Source organism: Vulpes vulpes, chromosome 3 (assembly GCF_048418805.1).
Source record: "Vulpes vulpes isolate BD-2025 chromosome 3, VulVul3, whole genome shotgun sequence".
NCBI lineage: Eukaryota > Metazoa > Chordata > Mammalia > Carnivora > Canidae > Vulpes > Vulpes vulpes.
In genome coordinates this window covers 82,254,967-82,281,918 of record NC_132782.1, presented here as the reverse complement: position 1 = coordinate 82,281,918, position 26,952 = coordinate 82,254,967, and the positions used below count along the sequence as shown (strand labels likewise).

General features: G+C 44.1%; 1 protein-coding gene across 1 annotated transcript; it reads left to right on the top strand.

Annotated features, from left to right (window-relative positions):
- Positions 1-1,490: 1,490 nt before the first annotated feature.
- PRKRIP1 (PRKR interacting protein 1) lies at positions 1,491-24,467 on the top strand. Its single transcript, XM_026019664.2, has 6 exons — positions 1,491-1,702; positions 2,426-2,504; positions 3,951-4,051; positions 6,399-6,484; positions 8,125-8,192; positions 23,955-24,467. The coding sequence occupies exons 1-6, from the start codon at positions 1,529-1,531 to the stop codon at positions 24,053-24,055; spliced, it is 609 nt and encodes a 202-aa protein (XP_025875449.2). The 5' UTR covers positions 1,491-1,528; the 3' UTR covers positions 24,056-24,467.
- The last annotated feature ends 2,485 nt before the right edge of the window (positions 24,468-26,952 follow it).

Below are 26,952 nucleotides of genomic sequence, written 5' to 3'. Positions count from 1 at the left end.
GGAGTGCTCCTGGAAGGGAAAGACATTCCAGGTAAAGTCTTGTGTGTGCGTGTGCCACATTTGGGGGAAAGTGAGGTACCTGGGTAGCTGGAGTGTATAACGCAAGGTCATGCGTCCATGACCACACCCAAGTCAAGCCCTCCAGAGGTTCCAGTGACAGCCCCAGGCTAGTCAGAGACTTCTCCAGATTCATCACCCTTGGACATTGGAAAACCACCTACTATGAGGGGGCCAGGAATGGCCTTAGGGCCCTAACACAACACCCTGTCACAGAGGTCCCCTGGCAGCCCAGGACATTCAGTGGGAGAGCTGTCCTGGACAGAGCAGGCTATGCAGGCAGTAGCAACACTAGTACCTGAGGTGCCCGGCCCCCAGGATCCCATGGGCATCCAGCAAAGGTTAACTGAGAACTTTGTTGTGAGCCAGGCCTTGCCCCAGACGTCGGAATACCACAGTGAACAGAATGTCCACTCTTTAGCGGGTGACAAATGATAAACGAGAAAACCAGCAAGTGTGAAAGACCACCAGAAACATACCTGTAGTTAAAAAAAAAAAAAAATTGGTTCCGTTGCCTCTTTTTAGGAGGAAGACACTTATTTCAACAAGGGGGTGTGAAAGAGGACTTATGATAGGATTTGGGCTTGGGTGAAGTGATTTGGGGGAGGGTTCAGGTTAAGTGGGTTTAATTCTGGATCAGATACTGTCAGGAAGCGACACAATTCCATGACTGCTGCCTTCATAAATATTTAAAGTGAACTGAGGCTAATGCTTTAAAGAAGCAGCAGTTACTCCTAAGAGCCAGAACAAGGGAAACATTTGGTCTTTTTGTGGTTGCAACAATATTCCCGTTTGCGTCTATGTTCAAACACGATTGCAAGAGGAGTCACTCCATCATTGTGACAGAATGGCCTTGGGTGATGATGGTATTCTGGGAAATTGTTCATGTCCAAGAAGAGGACGGCAAGGCCTAGCTGCAAGTGCCAGGCTAGCTCCCAGATGGGGGCGGGGGGGGGGGGAGCTTTCCTCTTTCTCATAAGAAAGGCTCTCTCATTCATTCCACCGTTGTAGATTTTCTGGGTGTCAGGTGCAGAATAATTCGAGGAGGACAAAAGAGACATGGCCCCAGTCCTCGGGGAGCTTGTCATGACAAGACTGCGCTATCTTAAATAGACTGTCAGAAACTGGAGAGAGAGTGGACCAGACCAAGGAACCCCCAGGACAAAGGCCCGGGGGCCGGAGAGGATGCTGAGAGCCATTTAGCAGGGCTGCCGGCGGAGCCACGCCGTGCGCGCGGGCAGGAGGTCGGCTGGGGTCGGACCTCGGGCAAGCAAGGCCACCTCTCCCAAAGGAACTGCGGCCCCGATTTGCTCAGATACAGGAAATGAAATCCAGCAGCTTTGATCACCGTAACCCACCCGGCCACGAGCTCATGAATATTCAGCAGCTTCCTTCCGGCTGGCGACTCCGCCTCAGCCCCGCCCTGCTGGCAGACTGCGCTTGCGCTGCCGGCGCGCCGCTCTGTCGTCATATGTGCGCGCCCCCCGCCGCCGCTCGCCGGGAGAGCCGGGAAGCCGTGATGGCAAGTTCGGCTGCCTCCTCCGTGCGACCGCCGAGACCCAAGAAAGAGCCACAGGCGCTCGTCATCCCCAAGAATGCGGCAGAAGAGCAGAAACTCAAGCTGGAGCGGCTCATGAAGAACCCGGTGAGGCGAGACGCTGGTTTGACGGTTCCTCCCGATACCCTTCATTTCCAGCGCTTCTGGGGACCCGTGGGCCCGCCTCCCGTGCCTCCAAACTTAGGAACTCAGTACCCGAACCCCTGGGCGAGCCCTTAGGAAGGAATAGATTGCCCCGAAGATAGCTTCCCTAGGCCTTATATCGGAGCCCAGCCTGGCCGAGAGCGCCGTGCAGCGGTTTCCCGTGCTCTAAGACGCTAATTTAACTTTGTGTGAACTGAAGCATGGACTAGAAAGATACTACTCATGGGTTGGCACAGGGGTTTATTTTCTTCTAAACGGCTCCGTTTGTTAGAAGGGTATTGGCCGACATACCTGGAGCGAGTCACTCCCCCTGTCTGGGTCTCCTCCCTTCGGTCATAAAAATAATTGGGTGAGGTCTCACACCTTTGGCTTGGAAGGGTTGGCTCCACCTGTGGTAGAGTTCAGGTTAGAGGTTTCCAGCCATAAATGATGGCTTACGTTTCTGAATTCTGCTTTGGAAAGTTCAGGTGTAGCCCTGGCAACGCTGTGGGCCATCATAGACCCCAGAGTATATGGAATGAAGTAAATCTAAGGAAGGGAAGAAAATCAGTTCAAGGAGCAAAGCAGCCTTATTTCACCCATCCAGCTAAAATACTTTGGTTTTAAGAGATGTGAATTTGTCAGCAGGTTTGTGCTTAAAGATGCTCCTGTGTTTAAATGTTGCAGGACAAAGCAGTTCCAATTCCAGAAAAAATGAGTGAATGGGCACCTCGGCCTCCCCCAGAATTTGTTCGAGATGTAATGGGTAATGTCTTGTGTGTGTGTGTGTGTGTGTGTGTGTGTGAGAGAGAGAGAGAGAGAGAGAGAGAGTGAGAGAGAGAGAGTGAGTATAAGTTTTGGAGTGTGGATATGAAAAGCCTGTGTTTAATATTTGTTAATTAGATCTCTAATAGGAAAAAAAGTTCACTGGTTCAGTAATTTAGTACTTACAATGAAGGGGTGTTGTTGCTTACAGTTTGGCACTAGAGAATTTTCTTCTGCATTGGTTTTTTTTTTTTTTAAGATTTTATTTATTTATTCATGAGAAACAACAGAGACATAGGCAAAGGGAGAGGCAGGCTCCCCATAGGGAGCCCGATGTAGGACTCGATCCCAGGATCACGATCTGAGCCAAAGGCAGACGCTCAACCACAGAGCCACCCAGGTGCCTTGCATTGTTTTAAATAATGCAGTTTTGTTTTGTTTTTCTAACTGGAAATAGTTTTATTTTGGGGGTTGTAAATTAACATACTAATTATAAAGAAGGATGAATAACAGAGGTATGAAACATTTTGAACCCCCATAATTCTACCATTCTTGTAACTTTTTTTAAAACTTTTTGTTTGAGAGAGAGCATGATTGAACATGGAGGGGGTGGAAATCCCAAGCAGACTCCGCACTGAGCAGGGAACCCCTCATGGGGCTCCATCTCACAACCCTGACATCATGACCTGATTCTAAATCAAGACTCAGTCGCTCTACTGACTGAGCCACCCAGGCATCCACCCCTCCACCCACATTGTGCAACATTGTGATATAGCGTTCCAAACTCCTATAGTCGAAACCCTTCAGGTTTAATAAAAAATGGTTTTATAAAAACATGGTTGTTTTACACATACTACTTAGTTTTGTTTTTTTTTTTAACTTAATATACATGGACATCTTTTCAGCTCTGTAGAAATTTAGCATGTCAAATGTGAAATCGTCTGGCAGGGGAAGGAAAGATCTTAAGCTATCTTCTAGGTTTCTGGTCACTCAGTTTGTTCTTCCTCTTACTACTATGTTAGAGTGGAATTTTTAGTGATGTCGCATTCGACATTCATGCAGCACTTATTTAATGTTAACTATACTATGCAAGTCACTGCGCCAGATCTGAGTACAGTGGGAATGGTCCTTTCCATTACTTCCAGTTTCTTTCTTTGGTCCCTTTCTTTCTTCTTTCTTCTTTCTTCTTTCTTCTTCTTCAAGATTTTATTTATTTATTCATGAGAGATATAGAGAAAGACAGAGACATAGGCAGAGGGAGAAGCAGGTTCCTCATAGGGAGCTCGATGTAGGACTCAATCCCAGAACCCCGGGATCATGACCTGAGCCAAAGGCAGACGCTCAGTGTCTGAGCCACTCAGGCATCCCTCTTTGGTCCCTTTTGATTAAGAGTGGCCTTTGTTGGTAATGGGATTTCATTAAGAACTCTGGACTCTTCTGACTATAGGTTCAAGCGCTGGGGCTGGCAGTGGAGAATTCCATGTGTACAGGCACCTGCGTCGGAGAGAGTATCAGCGACAAGACTACATGGATGCCATGGCTGAGAAGGTCAGTGAGCAAGGAGGCTGGTTGAGCCCTTGGGTTTGGGCAGTGTGCACTTAGGACTTTAAGGAAAAAGCATTTAAAGACGAGGAGATACACCTGGTTCTTGGCCTTTGTGAAGCCTGCCTTCTAAAGTCAGCATGGGAAACATGTCAGGTAAATCCAGGTTACTCCTAAGTCAGACTCATCACATCAAGATACTCCTACTAGGAAATGAATGAGAGGAGAGAGACTTCCATGTGTGTAGAAGGGACAGCAGAGTCCCCTCTCCCCTCTGGGTCATTTGCCATGAAATTGAATAGAAAGGATCTCCTACATCACTTGAGTTATTATTTCTAACTGTTACCTCTTTGGCTGAATTCTGATAATTCCATGTAGCTCTGTGTTTGGTGTGAATAGTAGTGTGGTTTCATGTGTCTGCTTCTTTGAATGCTCTAGCATAGAGGCTGGCATTTCTTCATGACAGGTGTGAAATAATAATTAACAATTGGGAATGGACTTAGAAATTGTATTATAAAAACTATTAAGCATTTTAATTACCTGACCAGAAGAGCCCAAAACCTCTCTCGTTCTTAAAAAATAATCTTCAGACATTTCATTTATTTTTCAAATAGAATTTTGGAGTTGTTTTATCCACACCAAAAATCTTGTTGGATTTTTTTTTTTTTTATAGAATTGAGTTGAATCTGTAACTTAAATTGAATGAGAATGGATGTTATACTATTTAGTAATCTCTAGAAATGTCTGGTGTTTTTTCTGTATCTCTCAATGATGATTTATGGAGATTTGGTATATATCTTACCACATTTGTACAAAAATTTTACTTTATTTTATTGCAGTGGTGCTAGGTGCTCCTTTATATTTTATTACTAACTATTAGTAAAAATCAGAAAATAGTGATATTTTAGTGTTCCTATATTTTCCTGCCTATTAATAAAAACCAGAGGCACTTAGGTGGCTCAGTCGGTTAAGGATCTGCCTTTGGCTCAGGTCATGATCCTAGAGTCCTGGGATTGAGCCCAACATCGGGCTCCTTGCTCACTGGGGAGCCTGCTTCCCCCCTCCCTCTGCAGCTCCCCCTGCTTGTGCTCTTTCCTGTCAAAATAAATAAAATCTTAAAAAGTGAGATGGGGGAGTGCCTGGGTGGCTCAGTCGGTTAAATGTCTGCCTTCAGCTCAGGTCATGATCTCAGGGTCCTGGGATGGAGCCCCATATCTGGCTACCTGATCAACAGGAGCCTGCTTGTGTGCATCTGTGTGTTTTAGAGAACTTCACATACTTCAAATGATATTTATTGTTTGCTTTTTATAAAGGAGGAAACTATCCAATAACATTTGATTTTCCAGTAATTTGATTTTTTAAAAGACTGTAGAATGTCTCCCCCCCCCCCTTTTTTTTTAAGATTTTATTTATTCATGAGAGACACAGGCAGAGGGAGAAGCAGGCTCCACGCAGGGAATCTGATGTGGGACTCTATCCTGGGTCTCCAGGATCATGCCCTGGGCCGAAGGCGGCACTAAACGCCAAGCCACCCGGGGTTCCCGTTTATGTCTTCCTATATAAAGGAAAGAACATGTCTTAAAAAATTAAAACAATCATTCATGAAAATTGAATACTACTTAGCAATAAAAAGGAACAAACTACTGATACATGTGACGTGAATGATCCTTAAAACATGCTGAGTGAAAGAAGCCTTGCATAAAAGAGACCATGCCATATGATTCCATTTATATGAAATTCTACAAGAGACAAGATTAATTTATGTTATGTATATGTATCAGAATAGCTATCTCTGGGAGTTGGATAGGAAGAGGTATGAGGGAACTTTCTGGTGTGGTCAAATTATACACTCAAGATTTGAGCATTTTGGTTTTGTTTTTTGTTTTTAAATTTTATTTATTCATGAGAGAGACACACACACAGAGAGAGGCAGAGACATAGGCAGAGGGAGAAGTAGGTTCCCTGCAGGGACCCCAATGTGGTACTTGATTCCGGGACTCTGGGATCATGACGTGAGCTGAAGGCAGATGCTTAACTGCTGAGCCACCCAGGCATCCCTCAGATTTCTTAGTTTAAATCACAATATCACACTAGCCAAGACCCTGGCTGTATAACCAGTAGTTGTGCACCTTCTTACACTGTCATATTTTGTTGTGTGTGAGTGGTATCTTACTGAACTGAATGTTCACCATCAGAGAGCCATATATTGATTCCTGCCCCACCTATTGGGCAACCTCTGACAATTAAAGCGGCTCTGGAGACCTAGATGTATCTATAGCACCCGTAGTGGTAGTGACTTCTGGAGCTCTCATACACAGCCCAGAGTATGTCTAAATTATATATTTTTTCACAGCAAAAATTGGATGCAGAGTTTCAGAAGAGACTGGAGAGGAATAAAATTGCTGCAGAGGAGCAAACGGCAAAGCGACGAAAAAAGCGGTAAGGGCTTTGTGGCTTCTCATAACCAATGAAACTTAAAGGCAGGAAATGTGAAAGCTGGTGAAGTCCTTGTGGTCAGAAGTTCACCATATGACCTGTTGAGGTCCAGTAGAGGAATGGCCTTTCTTCCAGTACCTGAGGAGAGATTAAGTCACTTATTGCTGATTTATTACCTCTCTCTCTCCACAGCTCAGGTTAGCACTTTGGTGATCATGTGGATTTCTAGGTCTCCTCCACTTCTGTATTTTTTTTTTTTTTTAAGATTTTATTTATTCATGAGAGACAGAGAGAGAGAGGCAGAGACACAGGTAGAGGGAGAAGCAGGCTCCATGCAGGGAGCCTGACATGGGACTCGATCCCCCGTCTCCAGGATCATGCCCTGGGCTGAAGGTGGCGCTAAACCGCTGGGCCACCAGGGCTGCCCTTCACTTCTGTATTTTAACATCAAGTTTAACAATATGCTGTGAGCAAACTTCCTTTAGTTTCTTCCCTAAATTAGGGTGTGTGACCTCCCTCAGTGACAGCATGTCAGTATGTAGACTGTATGTGTGCTCCCTTGACCTTTAGAGAACTGAGCAGGATTCTAAAAACAGACCCTAATTCTTAGTCTGTTTCTGGCAATCTATTAATTTATTGGGATAGTCCTCTTTCATTTCCTTTCTGATAGGCATAGTAAATTTAGTTAACGAGCACATCTGTATGCTACAACTTGATTACATCTTTTTTCTAGCTCTTTTGCATTTTTTATTTTACCATGTTTTAGTTTCTGCAGGTAGAATTAAATAGGAAACAAAACTTGTAAAGTTGGGATCCCTGGGTGGCGCAGCGGTTTGGCGCCTGCCTTTGGCCCAGGGCGCGATCCTAGAGACCCGGGATCGAATCCCACATCGGGCTCCCGATGCATGGAGCCTGCTTCTCCCTCTGCCTGTGTCTCTGCCTCTCTCTCTCTCTCTCTGTGACTATCATAAATAAATAAAATTAAAAAAAAAAAAAAAAAAAAAAACTTGTAAAGTTGTAACATTTCACATGGAAAGCCCTTCCCCGCCCCCGCCCCCCCCCCCCCCCCCATCTTCACCAGCTTCAGAAATCTGACCCTTGCCAATGCTGGGATAAAGTTGTCATTTTAAAAAATAATAGGTAAATATGGGACGCCTGGGTGGCTCAGTGGTTGAGCGCCTGCCTTTGGCTCAGGGCGTGATCCTGGAGTTCCGGGATCAAGTCCCACATCGAGCTTCTTGCATGGAGCCTGCTTCTTCCTCTGGTCTCTGCCTCTCTCTGTGTCTCTCACGAATAAATAAATAAAATCTTTTAAAAAAATAATAAATAATAAAAAATAATAGGTAAATAACTAAATAAAAATAGTCCTTAAATATCTTAGAATGGAAAACATCTCCAATATTCCTGAGATTGCCTTAATCACCTCAGGACTCCCAAGGATTTGGATTTCATTTTGATTTAAGAAGAAAACAGCTTGATAATATTGATGGTGTTGGAGAAGCAGAATCATGAGAAAATATTTCTTCTATTTCATTATTATAGTGTATGTGTGATTATAAGATCTTTAAATATCCTATAAATATTTATTTTTCTAAAATAATACAATAAGGTAGGTAAGGAATTAATGCATTTTATATTTATAGCCAGAAGTTAAAAGAGAAGAAATTATTGGCAAAGAAGATGAAACTTGAACAGAAGAAACAAAAAGAAGGTGAGTGGTACCTACTTTTCTTTGTTGTGATCTTTCTTGGTGTTGATCACCATGACTGACCTGTCCAGAATGATAGAGTTTGGAGCTGGTTGGCTGGTTCTTGAAGAAATGACTTACTTCTATTAATTAGGACTTATTTAATTGCAAGTGTCAGAAAGGTAAACAAAAGGAAAGATTGGCTCACATAAAGTCAGGACAGGCCTCACTTCAAGGATGGCTAGTAAAGGAGGTTGGTGATGTTACTGGCATTCTTTGTCTCCCTCTGTTCCCTGGCTCCTTGTCCTCAGGCAGCTGCATGTCCTCCCTGTGGTTGTGGGGTACCTGTCCAGTAGGAAAGACGGAGGGCAGGGATGCCTGGGGGGCTTAGTCGGTTAGGCCTGCCTTCGGCTCAGATCATGATCTCCAGATCCTGGGATCAAGCCCTGAGTTGAGCTCCCTGCTCAATGGAGAGCTTGCTGTTCCCTCTGCCCCTCCCCCTGGCTTGTGCTCTCTCTCTAGCTTGCTTTCTCTCAAATAAGTAAAATCTTAAAAAAAAAAAAAAAAAAAGACAAGACTGAGGGGATCCCTAGCAAAAATGTTTTTCTATCTTTTGGGCTCTGATTGAGTCACTTGGCAAGTCAGTTAAGAATATCCTCTAAGAAAAAAAAAATATATATCCTCTAAGAAAAGGAAAATTCAACTTGCAGTAGTTAAAGAAGGGTTCATTTCTCTCACAAAACAAGAAATCTGGTGGTAGGTGGCAGCCTGGTCTGGTTCTGTGGCTCAGTAAAGTCAGGCCCCAAATCCCAGCAGTTCTCCTGGCCTTTATTTTGTGGGCATGAGATGGCTGCTGCAGCTCCTAATATCACACCTATGTTTATACTTTTTTTTTTTTTAATTTATTTATTTCTGATAGTCACAGAGAGAGAGAGAGAGGCAGAGACACAGGCAGAGGGAGAAGCAGGCTCCATGCACCGGGAGCCCGATGTGGGATTTGATCCCGGGTCTCCAGGATTGCGCCCTGGGCCAAAGGCAGGCACCAAACTGCTGCGCCACCCAGGGATCCCCACACCTATGTTTAAAGAAGAATTTTTTAACAGAAGAGCAAAAGACTCCCCCCCCCCCCCTTCCCCCAAAGTGCCCAACAGATGTCATTTTATATTTCATTGCTCAGTACTACGTCATGTTGCCATCCCTTGCTGCTATTAGGGTAGAATAGAAAACAGAATTGTTGTGGTTATCTGTTTTAACCTGTCAGGCTCCATCACTGGGAGCTGGGCACCTAGCCACCCTGGACTGAAATGAGATTTTATTAACAAGGAGGAATAGGAGGTGAGTCATGTACCACTATCCCATAGTGCTACCAGTCCTGTCCACCTCTGACCCCATCACATGGCCAGAGGTGCCAGCCGCTCTCCTGAGAGCCCCTGCGCTGAGAATCAGGGAAAGAGAGGTCTCCTATGGAAAGGACCAAGGATGCTAAAAGACCAAAAAAATGACGGCTGCACACCATGTTACTGAATTGGTGGCTCTTCCCTGATTAACTAGCCATGGTTCCTGGTTACAGTTGTGACTTTTGGTCTTCCGATAAAGTCAGACTTTCACTGATGACACTAAATATCCATGGTCCTTTACAGAATCAGTTTCCTTCTGAGTTGTGAATATACTGTGACACACTTTATATGGTATAGGTTTAGACTGTTTCTTAACATTTCTTAGAATAATTTATTTTACAACACTAAAATATGATTGCTAGAACCTCATCCCTCAAATAAACCACCTCATTACTTTCCCAGCCCTCTTCTCCCTCCCTCTACACAGGAGAACATGGAAGTACTTGATCCAGTCTTGCCTGTGTCATCATTTCCCCTCTGTCTGAAGAACTTTTAGTCATTTGGTTAGAAGAGGTCTGCTGACTATGAATTTTCTTAGCTTTTCTTATGAGGCTGTCTTTATATGACCTTTGTTCCTGACAGACATTCTCACTAGAATAAAACTCTAGGTTGGCAGTTTTTTCTTTCAGCACTTTAGAAATGCCATTCCACTTTCTCTGGCCTCCCTAGTTTCTGATGAAAATGTTATAATCATTCAAATTGTTCTATCGTTTTTCTCTGGCTGCCTTTAATTTCCGTCTCTAGATGTCAGTAGTTAGATTATGATGTGTCTACACATGGATTTCCTTGGATTTATCTTGTTTGGAGTTCATGGAGGTACTCGAATCTGTAGGCACATATGTCTTTTGTCAAATTTGGACATTTTCCCCCTCTATCTTTTTTATTCTTCCTGTTGAATAACTCCTACCAATTGGACTTCAAGCTCTTTCCTGTGCTATTGTATTCTGCTCTTGATCCTAACCCAGTGAATTTTTTGTCTCAATTACTGTTTTTTTTTCCTTCAGAAAAGTTCTGAAATTTTTACTTTTTTTTTTTTTTTTTTTTTTTAAATATTCGAGAGAGAGAACATGCACAAGGGAGGGAGGGCAGAGGAAAAGGGACAAGCAGACTCCCCATGGAGCAGGGTGCCTGATGCAGGGCTCCATCCCATGGACGATTAACTGACTGAGCCCTCAGGTGCCCCTACCTGATCCTTTTTATATATCTTCTGTTTGTTGCAGTTTTCTATCTTTCCATTCATTTCAAGAGTGTTCACTCTTCCTGGTAAAACTTCTAAATAGCTGCTTTACATACAGTATTAGGTAACTCCCAACATCTGAGTCATCTTAACCTTGGCATTTATTGATTGTCCTTCCCCACGTAAGTTGGGATTTTCCTGTTTCTTCATATGCTGAGTAATTTCCTGTTGTGTCCTGGGCTTTTTTTTTTTTTTGCATTTTTTTTTTAAGGTGTGTTTGTTTGCTTGTTTGTTTGTATGTTTAGAGAGCATGAGCATGGGTGGCTCAGTGGTTAAGCATCTGCCTCCGGCTCAGGTTGTGAACCTGGGGTCCCAGGATCGAGTTCTGTGTCGGGCTGCCTGCGTGGAGCCTGCTTCTCCCTCTGCCTGTGTCTCTGCCTCTCTCTCTCTCTCTCTCTCTCTCATAAATAAATAAAATCTTAAAAAAAATAAATAAAAAGCATGAGCATGCACACAAGTGAGGGGAGGCACAGAGGGAGAGAGAATCCCCAGGCAGGCCCCCTGAGCAGGGGGCCTTACACACCTGATCCCAGGACCCTGAGATCATGACCAAGAGTCAGAAGCTTAACTGACTGAGCCACCCAGGCACCTCCCCCACCCCCGGGTATTTTGAATATATTATATCATGAGGCTTTGGTCTTGGTGGTGTTTGTTTGTTTGTTTGTTTGTTTGTTTTGGTGGTGTTTTAGTAGACAGTCAGCCTGGCTGTGTTCCAGAACATAGGTTCTCACCAGCCTCCTGCAGGTTGTGGTTCTACTGTCAGTTTAGTTTTCAAAGTTTTGCCACGCTCTGCAGGTGTGTCCTGCATGTGCCACCCAGTGTCCAGGCAGGGTTTAGTTCTTTGATTTCAGTTCTCAAAGTGTTTTTGGTATGATGATTAGGGCCACATCCATGCTTGCGCTGTCAAGCTGAGCCTGGGAGTTCATAAATGACTTCTAGTCTCTTTCCTGATATGCTTTTTCTCTATGAGCTCTCCTGTGCTTTCTGGTTTCCTGGTACTCCCCTTCTCAGACCTCTAGCCAGGAAACTGGGGCTTTAGTTACCACTCTGGCACGTTTCCTTCACCTGCACCTGCCCTCAGGGCCGTGTGGTGGGATAACAGAGAAGAAAAGCAGTAGGGCTTGCCTAACCAATCTTAGGACCACAGCTCCTCTGATCAGAAAGGATTCCCCACTCTTTTGAAGTTTCTGTGTCTGCAAGCCCCCATTGCCACCGCAGGTGCTATTTCCACTGTGACTCCGGCAGGATTGCCTGGGAGCCAGGGTGTGAGAGAATGGATTAAAAAGAAGAAACGCAAGGAATCCCTTACTCGAAGCATTAGGAGTCCCTTTTCTCCTCAAAACAGAACTGGAGGGTTTCTTATGGAGTTCATCTGTACCGGGCTGCACTTCTGCATATTTGATCATCCCAGCTCCAAAGTTGGGATACTGAGGGGGAAAAAGACCTCAGGAATTCAGAACTATTCCACTGGCACTTTGTATTCTGGTCTTTTTCCCCCAGTCTGCTTGCCTCTCAAGAGTCCCATCATTTCTGTCCAGGTCCTACAGCTGTATATTCAGTGGAAGGAAGGAAGCATATATGTATATGCTTTCTCTGTCTTACCTGGAACCCCTCCCCCCTTTTTTTAAATCTAAACACAGGACTTTAGTTCTTGTGCATTTCCGACTGGTACTATTGGCTCTGTTGATTCAGGTTCCAAAATTCTTTTGCATTCTGAATCTGAAATTCAACGTTACCTTGTCTTTCTGGTGTTGTCCTAGGCAGATTTGATAAACATAACTCCTTTGTAATTAATGAAAATGTTGAGCTGGCCTAGCTCCATGTAAGCTGGCAGGGACCTGTTCACTAAATCTCTTAGGGTGTAGCTAATTCTCCAACTATGATCAGCCATACTCGCCCTTCTTCCCTTACAGACATGTCATAAGAAATTAAGAGGAAATTTGAGGTTATGGAGTGAGTACAGTAAACCTAAGTTCTAGGCTTAGCTCTCCCTCTGGCTCACTCTGACCTCAGGCATCTGGCTTCTCTTATTTGAGCAGATTTTTTTTTTTTAAATTTTTATTTATTTATGATAGTCACACACAGAGAGAGAGAGAGAGAGGCAGAGACACAGGCAGAGGGAGAAGCAGGCTCCATGCACCAGGAGCCCGACATGGGATTCGATCCCGGGTCTCCAGGATCGCGCCCTGGGCCAAAGGCAGGCGCCAAACCGCTGCGCCACCCAGGGATCCCTGAGCAGATTTTTAGATTATAACTGATAAGCTCTTTCTAGATCTAAAATTCTACAGTTTGAGAACTTCACCAAACATCTTGCTATAATTAAGATACACCATACTTTTTGGGTGGATTCCCTTACCCGTGAGTCTAATAACTCTTCCAGAACAGGAAATTGAGGTTAGTTTGTTCTGAGTTTGTACCTTAATAACTCTACTGGGTCTTTGGAATCGCCATTTAACTTTTTAGTAATCAGTTCTATCGTTGAAGGAATCCAGTGGCACCATCACAGAGCTGGGGACTCTCAAATCCTCCTCCTCTAACCTCTTATAGACAGTAGGTACACATGCCCAGGCTGTTTTCTGGCACCTTTCTTTAAATCTGCCTGCAGCTATGAAGCGAATTTGAGATCATACAGCAGGCTTTAGTATTCTCAGGAAGATTACATTTAGAGCCTTCTGCTTGTTTACAGCATTCTTGTGCCCTCTCACAGAGCCTCAGTTCTATCAAAAAGACGGAAATTTGTGCCCATGTGGCTTCCCAGAGTCACTCCAGGTAACAGTGTTTTCTTAAACCGAGGTTGTGATCTTTGCTCATTGGGTCATGCAGCCAATTTCCAGGTTGCAGCTGTCATTTTTCCCCAACATGAATAGAACAGACTAGAAATTGTCAGTGTGTGTCACACCCTGGATAAAGTGATTTGTGAAATTTTCTTTCAGTTTATGTGTTGGCTGTGAGCTGGCGTCCAACATACTTGAAAATCATTGTTGTAGGACTTCATTGTGAGGTTAGCACCTGTATGTACTAAACAGTTATTAGTAAACAACTACAGGGCTGGGTATGTGTTGTCCCTGTGAGCAGGATAGAGAGTGCTGGTCCTGAAGATGGTATGCGTGCCTTCTATCCAGTCTTCTCCCTTTCCTTCCTTGTTTTTCATTTTGTGAAAGAGAAAATAGATTCTCTTGCTGTGGTGATCTTGATCAGGGCCACAAGGTGGCTTTGGTGCACCATTGAGTTCTTAGGAAATCGCTCCAGGGCCTTCTAAAAAATGGTGAAGGGGCGTTGGCTAGAAGTGCCGTTCTATTGTTGGAGAGGAAATATCCCCCTTTGTTGTGCATGCTGGTCCAGTAATTCAGTGAACATGCCCTGTAGTGTTGTCTGAATGACACCATGGGATGGATTTAAGCCAATGTGAATTAATTTGAAATCTTGAATTCCCCAAAGCAGTGTTACTTTTCCTAACATAGCCCTGCCTATCAAAGAAACCTAGGGTGGCCTCAGGTGATTTGTTACTAGGTACAACGAGAGCAGTTTTTCATGCTCAACACTATGGGCATTTTGGGTTGAAGAATTCTTTGTTGTGAGGGGCTATGTCCTGATCACTGTGGGATTTTTAGCTGCCCACTAGGTGCCAGTAGTGCCCACCATCCCCTAGGTCCCCTAGGTTAATGACAGTCAAAAATGTCTCCAGACTTTGCCAAACGTTCTTGGGGTGGAGGTGGGGGAAAACGGGGGACAAAATTGCCCCAATTAAGACTCATATCTCACCTGGTATCTGGTGTTCAGAACCTTCTGAATACTCAATACATATTTTAGATTGAACTCTTTGTTTCAGTGCCAGAATTCTTATAAGTGCTGTGTTGGAAAGTTACCCATATCCTTTGTGCCTTTTGAGAATAAAGATAACATATCATTTTTAAAGTTTTTGGAAAAAAAATAAAAGTTTTTGGAATATGTATAAAAGAATAAAGTCAAAAATTTAATAATCCTCAAAAACAGTCATTTTAACATTTAAGGACATTTCTTTCACTTCAGTTTTTAAATATATATTTTGTAAGGCTCTTTATGTAAATACTATATTTATAGTTCTAATTTTATCACATAACATTGCCTCATAAATCTTTTCCCATGTCGTTACAATTCTATAGTACAAGGAAGGATATTTTCCTAGTCTGTTCTTTCATCTTTTTTTTTTTTTTTAAGATTTTATTTATTCATTCATGAGAGATAGAGAGAGAGAGAGGCAGAGACACAGGCAGAAGGAGAAGCAGGCTCCACATAGGGAGCCTGATGTGGGACTCCGTCCGGGTCTCCAGGATCACACCCTGGGCTGAAGGCGGCGCCAAACCGCTGAACCAACCAGGCTGCCCTCATCTGTTTTTTTTTTTAAAGTTAATATCCATTTTGGGGCACCTGGCTGACTCAGTTGGGAGAGCATGTGACTCTTGATCTCAGGATCCTGAGTTCAAGCCCCATGTTGGTGTAAAGATTATAGAAAAAAAAGAAGTTAATATCAGTTTCAGTTAAACTCAGTGGCATTTACCTAGTATTCCTAAAATGTGTGAATAAAATCTCAGACTCCTAGATTTTAAAATACGTAAACAATAGTATAACAGTAATGGAAACAGCTCAAATATTATCCTAATAAATCTCCTTTCTTCCTGTCATTTGCTTTTAATCTCTCTCCACATGGACATGTCATTTGTATGTAGTTATAGTGTCTGAACAGTGTTCCTTGTTATTTTTATTTCACTTAATATTATAAACATTTCCAGTCCTTCATAATTTGTTCAATGACTGATAATATCCAGCAGATGTTGTGCTGCAATACTCCTAACCTTTTCCTTTTGCTTGACAGTGGATTGATTTGTTTTTGTCTTTAGAAGATGCTTTTTAGTGAATATTACAAACCTATCTCCCTTCCCCATGTATGATTTCTTTTCTTTTTTTTTTTTTTTTTAAAGATTTTATTTTATTTATTCATGAGAGACACAGGCAGAGGGAGAAGCAGGCTCCATGCAGGAAGCCTGATGTGGGACTCGATCCCGGGACTCCAGGATCACGGCCCTGGGCCGAAGGCAGACGCTCAACCACTGAGCCACCCAGGGATCCCTGGTTTATTTTCTTTCTTTCTTTTCTTTTCTTTTCTTTTCTTTTTTTTTTTTTTTTTTAAGATTTATTTATTTATTTGTGATAGACATAGAGAGAGGCAGAGACACAGGAGGAGGGAGAAGCAGGCTCCATGCCAGGAGCCCGATGTGGGACTCAATCCTGGGACTCCAGGATTGTGCCCTGGGCCAAAGGCAGGCGCTAAACCGCTGAGCCACCCAGGGATCCCCTCTGGTTTATTAAGACAAATTTCTAGCAGTGGGAATTACTAGATCACAGAGTATAAAAAGATTTCATGACTCTTAATACATTTCTTTTAAGAGGAGTAGTACCATCTATTACTCCCCTCAACAATATGTAATGGTGTATGCCTCTACCGTATCCTTGCCAGCACTGGCTCTTAGAAATTATTCCTCCACGTGGATAAGAAATGTAACTTCAAAGCAGTCAGGGTCTTGTTGAGGATTTAGTAAAAACGTTACAGAAATATAGATCCCAATCTGGCAGAACCAGAGTAGCAGCCTCACTCTCTTCCCAGCCCATTCCCGCTTCTCCCTCCTGTGTATGACTTCCAAAGCTCTTTTTAAGAGATTAGACTGTTGTTTGTTCTTTTGCTTATTGCAAAATTCACCTGAGTAAATTTGAGGATCTAATTGGTTTCATTAAGCAATTCATGAATCAGATAGAGTCCCATCTAGCAAGTAGAGAGATGCCCACAAGAGGTATACAAAAAAGAAAGGTTTTTATTGGAAGGAGGGTGGGGCAAGAGGTTATAAGCAAATGAAATGATTGTTTCAGGCCAAGAAATCTTTTCTGGGGGAAAGGGAATGGCAGGGTTTTTATCATGCAGATGACCTCTTTAATGTTGATCAGGAAATTTCAGATCATGTCGGGGATCCCTGGGTGGCTCAGTGGTTTAGCGCAGCCTTCAGCCCAGGGTGTGATCCTGGAGTCCTGGGATCGAGTCCCACATGGGGCTCTCTGCGTGGAGCCTGCTTCTCCCTCGGCCTGTGTCTCTGCCTCTCTGTCTCTGTATCTCTCATGAATAAATAAAATCTTAAAAAAAAAAAAAGTCACGTTCTAGGGCACCTGGGTGGCTCAGTGGTTGAGTGCTAAACTGCCAGTCTCTGCATAGTAATGCATTTCTAAGAGAAAAGGGTTAAGTTGAGAAGGCTTTTATAAACTAAAAGTCCAGTGGAATAAACTGGAAATTCAAAGTATGGTGGCTTCTCATTAGCTGAGCTTTTGGGGGGCACATGGAAGCATTTCTTCCTCCACCTGGGATAGTAAAGTAGTGTCCACATGAAAGATCGAGTCCATCTCTTCTTGTTGAGTCTGCACCTGAGGGTTAGTGGTAGGATGCCAAAACCCCTCACAACTCCATTTTGGTGAGGTTTCCTGTTATTAATTTTCACAAGTTAAAAGCAGTCAAAATCCAGCAGATTCAGGAAAAGCTCTTTACCTCCCCCTCAACTGCCTGGTATACCAGGAAGATAACTATTAATAGGGATTCCTCTTTACCTAAGAAATTATCTGCACAACAGGGCAACCTTTGTTTTCCAAACATCTCCTATTACCTTCCTGCTAATGTTCTTCCGCCTCTTTGTATCCTTGTACTCATACCCCTCTCCTATGCTCAGGATGTCACTTAAGCCTTCCTGTTGCCTGTTTTTTGGAATTTTGTGTCTGTCTGGATTCTTCATACATACAAAATTAAATTTGATTTTCTCCTGTTACTATCTCATGTCAATTTGATTCTTAGTCCAGCTAGAAGGACCTTGAAAGGCAGAGGAAATTATTCGTCCTCAACACAATTCAGCTTGTAATCCCAGTTCCATGAGTGCTGGGCAGTGTCTTTTTTTAAAATAAAAAACTTTTAGACTGGTTTAAGATTTACAGGAAAAGTTCACAGAGACAGTATAGCCCAAAGGATTTCCATATACCAAACTTCTTTGTTAACATCTGAAGTTAACTGTTTTTTCACAGTTAATAAACCAATATTGATAGATGTATTAGCTAAGGTCTCTATTCAGATTTCCTTAGTTTATACCAGGATATCACATTTCTTTTTTTTTTTTTTTTTAAGATTTTATTTATTTATTCATGAGAGGCAGAGAGAGAGAGAGCAAGCATGCATGCGGCAGAGACACAGGCAGAGGGAGAAGCAGGCTCCATGCAGGGAGCCCAATTAGGGACTCGATTCCAGGACCCCAGAACCATGCCCTGGGCCGAAGACAGGCACCAAACCACTGAGCCACCCAGGGATCCCCCAGGATATCACATTTCATTTAATCACCACATATCCTTAGGCTTCTATGACAGTTTCTCAGACTTGCTTATTTTCAATGCCTTTGAGAGTTTGGAGGGTTGGATATCCTGTAGAATGCCCCTTAACTGGGATTTGTCTGATAGTTTTCTTTTTTCTTTTCTTTTTTTTTTTTTTTTTTTTTCAAAATTTTATTCATTCATTCATGAGAGACACAGAGAGGCAGAGGGAGAAGCAGGCTCCATGCAAGGAGCACTATATGGGACTCAATCCTGGGAATCCAGGATCAGGCCCTGAGCCACCCACGTGTCCCAGATAGTTTTCTCCTGATTTGATTGGAGTTACTTTATTTTAGGGAGGAAGGCCACACAAATAAAGGTCTTTTTTTTTTTTTTTTAAAGATTTTATCTATTTATCTGACACACACAGAGTGAGCCAGAGAGCACAAGCAGAGGGAGAGGGAGAACCAGACTCCCCACTGAGCAGGGAGCCCTCATGGGGCTCCATCCCAGGGCCCTGGGATCATAACCTGACCTGAAGGCAGACGCTTAACCAAAGAGTCTCCCAGGCACTCCTAACGTTCCATTCTTAATCACATTATATCAAGGGTATATACTGTCAAGATGACTTACACTGTTGAACGTGTTGACCTTGATCATGTGGCTGACATAGTGCCTGTCAGGATTGTCTACTGTAAACTGATTCCGTGTTTCCCCCTTCCCACACTGCACTTTTGGGAAAGAAGTTACTATATGCAGCCCACACTTAAAAGAGTGAGACGTTATGCACCCTGCACCATTCATTTATTCAGTTGTTCATTTCCAGTGCATGTGGATAGTGGCTCCAGAATTGTTAACCTGTTCCCTGTATGAAATAATTTTGTTAGCCAGAGTAGAGTGTTTTGTACAGTTCCTTTGCCTTTGGTCTTACAGACTCTACCATTTCCAAAATTACTTAGGACAGCACTTTTCCCCCACCCCTTTTACAAAAGTTGTTTCATCCATTTTGTATAGAGTTGGATTCATGTGTCACCTTTTGCATTCATTCTGGGATCCTAAATAACTTAAAATTTGTATATGTTGAGATTTAGTCTTTGTGCTATAAAGTTCTTTGAGTTTTGACAGATGCATGACATCTGGTATCCACTGTTATAGTATCATAATAGTTTCACTGCCTTAAAGAATCCCATACTTCACCTCCAGCCTCCTCCCACCTGCAATCCCTGGTAACCACCAGTCTGTTCACCATTTTCCAGAAGGCCATATAGTTGGAGTCCTATAGCATGTGGCCTTTCCAGACTGGCTTCTTTTATTTAGAAAAAATGCATTTAAGATACATCCGTGCTTTTGCTTATAGCTCATTCCTTTTTATTGTGGAATGGTATTCCATCATATGGATATGCCACAGTTTGTTTATCCTTTTGCCTATTGAAGGGCATTTTTTTTGCATTCTATTTCTGGTGATTATGATGAAGGCTGTTGCAAACATCTATGTGGTGACTTTTGTGTGGATGTGTTTTCAGATCAGCTGAGTGTATACCTAGGAGGGTGATTGCTGGGTCCTATGATAAGAGTGTGTTTAGCTGTGTAAGAAACTGACAAACTGGGGATCCCTGGGTGGCTCAGCGGTTTAGCACCTGCCTTTGGCCGGGAGCGCAATCCTGGAGTCCCGGGATCAAGACCCGCGTTGGGCTCCCGGCATGGAGCCTGCTTCTCCCTCCTCCTGTGTCTCTGCCTCTCTCTCTCTCTGGGTCTATCATGAATAAATAAATAAATCTTTTTAAAAAAATAAAAAATAAAAAAAAAAGAGAAAATGACAAACTAGCTTCCAGAGTAGCTGGACCATCTTGCGTGCCCACCAACAATAAATGAGAGCTGCTGCTGCTCCACATCCTCACCAGCAAGTGGCAGTGCCGGTTTGTTTAATTTCAGCCATTCTAGTCTGTGTTGTGGTATCTCACTGTTGTTTTAATTTGGGACAACATCTTTTTGATTCTGTGTCCTTGATATTAAACATAGTAGTGATAAACACTTTATTTTTTGTTTATTATGTTGAATGAATAAGCAAGTGAAATAATTTTGTCGAATTACCAAAGGACTTGGGTGTGTACCAGATTCCTAGGCTTCTCTTTGAGAGTGATGCTTCTAGGTCCTGACAAAATGTTTCCCACATGTAGGAAATTAGTTGCATTGCTAGTAGGTAACCCATTTCCAGAGGCTTTTCTATCACAAGGGAGGATTTGAGCCTTCCTCTTGTATTCAGCATCTCGGGCATCCAGTAGACCCATTGCACAAACATCCAAGTTAGTCAGTGTTTCCCTGTTTGTTGAAGATCAAAACCTGTGCACCTATCTGCTGTGCTCAGACCTCTGCATGGGTGGTTGGTGGTTCTTAGAGAACCTTGAGGCAGAGAGGGTGACTAAGTTATGGAACAAAGCAAATAATCAGTTTCCTCCTTGGAGCCCAAGTTCTAAGCAGGTCTCCCAGCCATGGAATGGGCTATAAGTGGCAAAGACCCTGTTCCCCTTGGCCCTCAGGGTGGAGACTGGACCAGTCGCACCACATGCTATAGAAATAGCATCCTTTTCTGTGAGTGCAGCACTCAGGTAGCTGGAGAGTACTGCCCTAGTGTCCAGAGGTCAGAGCCAGGTTTTTGATGCATCTCTAGTTTTTTACTCCATCTTTCAATGGCATGCATGGTTTTTCTTTTTTATTTCCTTTTGTGTGTGTGTGTGTGTGTGTTGTGGTAAAATACACATAACGTTTATCATCTTAATCATTTTTAAGTGACAGTTCAGTGGTGTTAAGTACATTCACACTGTTGTGCAGCTGTCGCCACTGTCTATCCCCAGAACTCTTCATCTTGTTTAATGGAAACTAATGACACTGACTCCCCCCTTCTCCCTACCCCCAGCCCCTAACAACCACCAGTTTACTCTCTATCTCTGTTCATTGGAATCATAGGTATCTCTCTGTGGCTGGCTTATTTCACTTGAGTGTAATGTCCTCGGGGTTCATTCATGTAGTGGCAGGTGTCAGAATATCCTTTTTAATGCTGAATAATAATTGCATTGTGTGCATAGACGACACTTTGCTTATCCACTCAGCATGCTCACCTCACCCCCATCTCCTCATTTTCCTTCTGTCTCAGTTTCCTTGTACATTCCTGCAGGCACACCAGGCAGAGGGCTAGAGAGTCAGTCCAGGTCAGAGCCCTGATTCTTAGTAACTATGAGACCTTGAGTAACAAGTTATATGACCTCTATAGACTCCATTCCTCATCTATAAAGTGGATCTGTAGTAGTGGTACTTGTCTCACAGACTTCTCTTAAGTAATCTCCCCACCCAGTGTGGGCTTAAAACTCACAACCCTGTGATCAAGAATCGCATGCTCCATGACTGAGCCAGTCAGGTGACCCTGTCTCATATACTTCTGTTAGGATGAAATGAGATGGTATATGGAAAGACTTAGCCTGTGCCTGGCACATAAGAGATTTTTAACAAATATTAGTTATGGGATCCTGGGTGGTGCAGCGGTTTGGCGCCTGCCTTTGGCCCGGGGCGCGATCCTGGAGACCCGGGATCGAATCCCACGTCGGGCTCCCCGTGCATGGAGCCTGCTTCTCCCTCTGCCTATGTCTCTGCCTCTCTCTCTCTCTGTGACTATCATAAATCAATAAAAAAAATATATATATTAGTTATTAAAACATGCTCAGGGCACCTGGGTGGCTCGATCAGTTCAGCGTCTCTTGGTTCCAGCTCAGGTCATGATCTTAGGGTCGTGAGATCAAGCCCCCTGTTTGGCTCTCCGCTCAGTGTGATGTTGGCTTGAGATACTCTTGCTCTTACTGCCCCCCCCCCCAAAGTAAATAAATAAATCTGTTATTTTTTTAAGATTTATTGGGACACCTAGGTGGCTCAGTGGTTAAACAGCTGCCTTTGGCTCAGGGCGTGACCCCAGGGTCCTGGGATCAAATTCTGTATCAGGCTCCTGCAGGGAACCTGCTTCTGCTTCTTTTGCCTATGTCTCTGCCTCTCCTTGTGTCTTTCATGAATAAATAAACAAAATCTTTTTAAAAAAAATGCTCACTGTTTGTACTTTGGAAACTTCTCATTCCTTTTGGCATGAGGTTGAGATCCTCAAGTTATTGTTATTATTTTTTAAAGATTTTATTTATTTATTCACGAGAGACACACACAGAGGCAGAGACACAAGCAGAAGGAGAAGCAGGCTACATGCAGGGAGCCCGATGTGGGACATGATCCTGGGACTCCAGAATCACACCTTGGGCTGAAGGGAGGTACTCAACCGCTGAGCCACCCAGGCATCCCGAGATCCTCAAGTAATTAAACTAAATCTCAGAGATGGTTTCCAGCCATTGCCATGAGTGCTCTTTAGTGTTCATTCTAAGTGTGAGGGTGAACTGTAGACTTCTCTGCCCTGGGTGCCCCGGGCCTCCCCTCTTGAAGCTGTCTGTCTGACCCTATGACAACAGCAGTAGCAAAGCTCTGGGTCCCTGTGGGCTCTGGAGGTGCTGGGGGGAGTTCCTGCACATCCTCGGGGAGCAGGCCTGTTGGTGGGCCTAGGGAGCCTACTGTGCCTGCATGGTGCTGGAGGACAGGGCTGCATTTGTGGGCTCTGGATCTCCTGTTTTAGCTCTCGCCCACTGCCCTGCTCCCAAGAAGAGGGGAGGAGGAGGAAAAGTAGCTGGGAACAGGTTGTTTTTCTGCTTTGCTTTTGGCCAGCTCAGCTGCACCATGGGTACCGGCAGTGATGCTGGGGAAACACTGGAATTCGGAGCTGCACGTGGAGTGTCAACAGAGGAGGCTTCTGGGTCTGTGGGAAGAGCCGAGAAGCTGGCATATTTGTTGTGGGCAGAGCCCTCTGCTACACAGTTTTTGAATCCTTTTGCACACTGTAGTGAGAGCTTGAGACTTGGGCAGGAGTGTTGTCAGCCTAACATTAAATTGTAAAGGGTTGGCTGGGGACATCACCCTGGCATGATGACACACATGGGGCCCTGGTAGGGTAAAGGGGATGGCATCTTAAAAGCAGGGAGGCCCAATCGATGGGGTGTTGGGCTGTCTTTATGGATCCTGCTAGACCTTCTTCACAAGGATGAGATCTACCTGCCAATAGTGGTAGATTGGTTCTATCCTTTATATTTGAGAAGTGGCACGAGGGACTGATAGCCATGAGCACCTCCTCTGGTTCCTCATTGTCCTGTGCAAGAGAAACTGAAGCTGACCCTTGAACAATATAGGTGTGAACTGTGTGGGTCTGCATATATGTGGATTTTTTTTTTTTTACTGCACTGTAAAATGTATTTTCCTGATTTTCTTAATATTTTTTTCCATCTAGCTTTTTTTAAAACACAGAATGCAATAAATATCATATACAAAATGTGTTAATGAACTGTTTATGTTATTGGTAAGCCTTCTGGTCAACTGTAGGCTTATTAGTAGTTACCTTTTGGGGGAGTCAGGAGTTATACATGAAGGGGCGCCGGGGTGACTCAGTTAAGCATCCAACTTGATCTCAGCTCAGGTCTTGATCTCGGGATCATGAGTTCAAGCCCTGTGTTGGGCTCCATGCTGGGCAAAGAAAAAGAAGAGATATACATGGATTTTTAACTGCATGGGGGGTTGGCATCCTTAACCTCTGCACTGTTCAAGGGCAAACTATAGTTGATAATCTTTCCTCAGTGCTTCTCCATTTTTAAAGTGCCCCTTGGTTCTCTGGATGAATTTGGATATTTCTAATCAGATGTCATATGATTACAGGATCCAGTCAGTCCCAGGAGCAGCCATCCAGTAGCTCTGAGGAAGCATCTGGAACGGAGGAGGAGGAGGAGGAGCAACCCAGCTTCATCACAGGGCGATGACAGTGTTTTCTGTAGTGGCTGTCTGGAGCCTGGCCCATTCTGAAACCAGGGCCTCAGAAAACCCTCCGCACAACCCGAAGGCAAAGGAGGCTCTGTTTCAACTCCGGTCCCCTCCCAACGCCTTGCTGAAAAGAAGCAAGTGGGAACCAATCCTGACTGTTCGCAGCCCGCCTGTTAGCAGGTCTCCATGCCTGTGGGACAGAGGAGACTCTCCTGAACCCTTGGGGCACCACCGAGCAGAATTCATTCATGCTTCCACTGGTGGGGATCACGCATAACCTTCTGCCCCTGGTGCCTGTTCTCATATTTGGACAGTGATATGATAAGTTTGGACTAGTTTCTATGAAAGAAATGTTTATTTAAAAAAAAAAAAAAAAAAGATGTTTATTTAGTAAAGAACAGAAACACTTTAGGTTTTGTTCAGACCTGTGTAATGTTGTTCCAAAGCTGTAGGGAAGGGCTGGGAAGTAATGTGACAGGGTGGGCCTGCTTCCAAGCTTGCTGAAGGAAATGGCCCTGGCTCTGGGGCCAGCCCACACTGCACAGTGCAGGACCTCCACTTCCTTCAGCTGAGGGGCAGACTATACCCCGTGATACATGCTGTTGCCCATCAGCCCCCCAGGCAACAAGTGTAAATTGGGAGGCTTGTGCAAAGGGAGATGTGGGGCTCAGCCAGGGGGCCAAGCCATAGGAAGGGCAACTTGGTGTATGAAGGGAGCTTTTGAGAAAAACAGACTAGAAAATAAGCAGGTAGAGAATCCATGCTGGACTGGACCAGAGCAGAGTATGGGGAGTCCTGGCCCAACTGGAAGGGAGGGAGTGAATTGGCTAAAAGCTGCATTTTCATCCTGTGTTAAAAGGGGAGCTGAACAAAGTGTGAGGTGACCAGGGGCAGCCTCTCAGGCCAGCAGGAGGGACAGAGATGGTTTGAATTAGAGCCTGTGCTCACTTTTGGGGTTATTTATCTCTAGTTCCAAGTTTCTAAGTATATTTTATGCCTTTTATGGAGTTTGGTAGAATTAAGGAAATAGGTTTTGAGCTAAGGGAAACTAAGAAGCATTTTACTTTTTAATTTTTGCAGTATAGATTTTCCTGGCCCCACCCTGAGCCAGGCGACATCTGTGATCACTTCTGTACTTTAAGCAATTCAAGCCACAGGAATCTTTCTTTCCCAGGAAGCTGAAATGGAAAATCAGCCCTAGTAAATTAGCATACCCCGTGGCTCTACATTTTGGAACCTGTGTTTCTCTTGTCAAGGACTGGCTGGTTAGTTTTGTGTTTATTTTTTGTTCCACTATCTTTATACTGTTGGTTTCCTTATCTTCCCACAAGATGTGTGTCACAACTCTTGCTTTGAATCTGTAGCCTGCATCTCGTGGATGTTCTCTTGCCCTGGAGGCTGTCGACAGTGCTAGAACTTGGAGCCTGAAGACCTAGGTATTCCAGTTCCTTTTTTTTTTTTTTTTTTTTTTTTTTTTAAGATTTTATTAGAGAACATGAATGGCAGAGGGAGAGAGACAAGCAGACTCCCTGCTGAGCACGGATCCCAGTGTGGGGCCTGAGATCATGACCTGAGCAGAAGTCAGACACTTAATCAACTGAGCCACCCAGATGTGACACCCCGCCCCCCCCCCCCCCCCCCCCCCCCCGCCAGGTATTCCTGTTCTGATGCTACCTCTGCCCAGTGCACCTGGCCAATAGCTCAATGAGAATGCAGAAGTGTGTGGGACGGGGGAGGGGGGGGTCAATGCTGGGACAGATAACAGGATGCTAGATTGGAGGTTTATGTTCTACACCTTTACTAGGTTTCAGAAGAGGATGTTTACATAGGAAATGTCTATAGCAATTTCTGGCAATTTTTAAGAGGCTGTCAGTACCTTGGGTTGAATGATGGTCTTCAGAGTATTGTTTGAGAAAAGGGAAGTTAGATGTCATCATTGAGAAGGGAGTGGAAGATAGATACCCCCACCACCACCAAAAAAAGCCATGATGGGAAGTTAATCATTCAGTAATGCCCTCATTAATTGGCTCGTGGGTGGGGGTAAATCTGGGCTTGATCCACAAAGGTGTGTATGACTTGGTTGTCTCAGGAAACCTCATGTAGAAGAACTCTGACTGACTCTGTTCACTTACTTGCTCCCCACATTTTTATTGAGCACTTCATGAGACACTCTTGTGCCCGCCCCCGCCCAAGTTATTTGTATTAGAATATTCTGTCCTTTGATCAGATGTTCCTCATAGGTTTACCAAACAAGATTTATACACAAAGAGCAGTCTGGGAATTTGCCCAGGTCACCCAGCAAGTAAGTGGCAAAGCTGGCATTTGAACCCCAGCACTGTGGCTCCCAGGATCCTCCCAGAATTCCAGCCCCTGCACCATAATGCTGTGCTGCTCTAGGGAGAAGCTGTGTGTAGCCTGGACCTGGTAGGGAGGGAGGCCCAGGGCATCTCTTTTGGTGCCAGAGTTGTAGGCTGAAAGGCATTTATTGTTCCTAAGCTCTCCATTTGTGAATTCACCTGTTCACTAACACCTGTAACCCCAAGATGAGTACTTGTAATTTTGCGGTCATCTGCAGACATGCACAGAGTGGTAAAAAATGCATTGTTTCCAGCTGAGTTCAAACAAGGCAATGCTCTACCTTCTGCTCAGCTCACGTGTCTATTTAATGGCAGATTTTTTGCATTTTTTGCTTTTGCTTTTTTTTTTTTTTTTAAATGATAGTCACAGAGAGAGAGAGAGAGGCAGAGACACAGGCAGAGGGAGAAGCAGGCTCCATGCACCGGGAGCCCAACGTGGGATTCGATCCTGGGGCTCCAGGATCACACCCTGGGCCAAAGGCAGGTGCCAAACCACTGCGCCACCCAGGGATCCCCATTTTTGGCTTTTTCCTTGATGA

Bases quoted from the DNA above. Each gene is read 5' to 3' on its own strand.
- PRKRIP1 (XM_026019664.2), top strand. From the start codon at position 1,529: ATGTGCGCGCCCCCCGCCGCCGCTCGCCGGGAGAGCCGGGAAGCCGTG. The intron at 1,703-2,425 runs GTGAGGCGAGAC...TAAATGTTGCAG, and splicing joins AGCGGCTCATGAAGAACCCG to GACAAAGCAGTTCCAATTCC. The intron at 4,052-6,398 runs GTCAGTGAGCAA...ATTTTTTCACAG, and splicing joins TGGATGCCATGGCTGAGAAG to CAAAAATTGGATGCAGAGTT.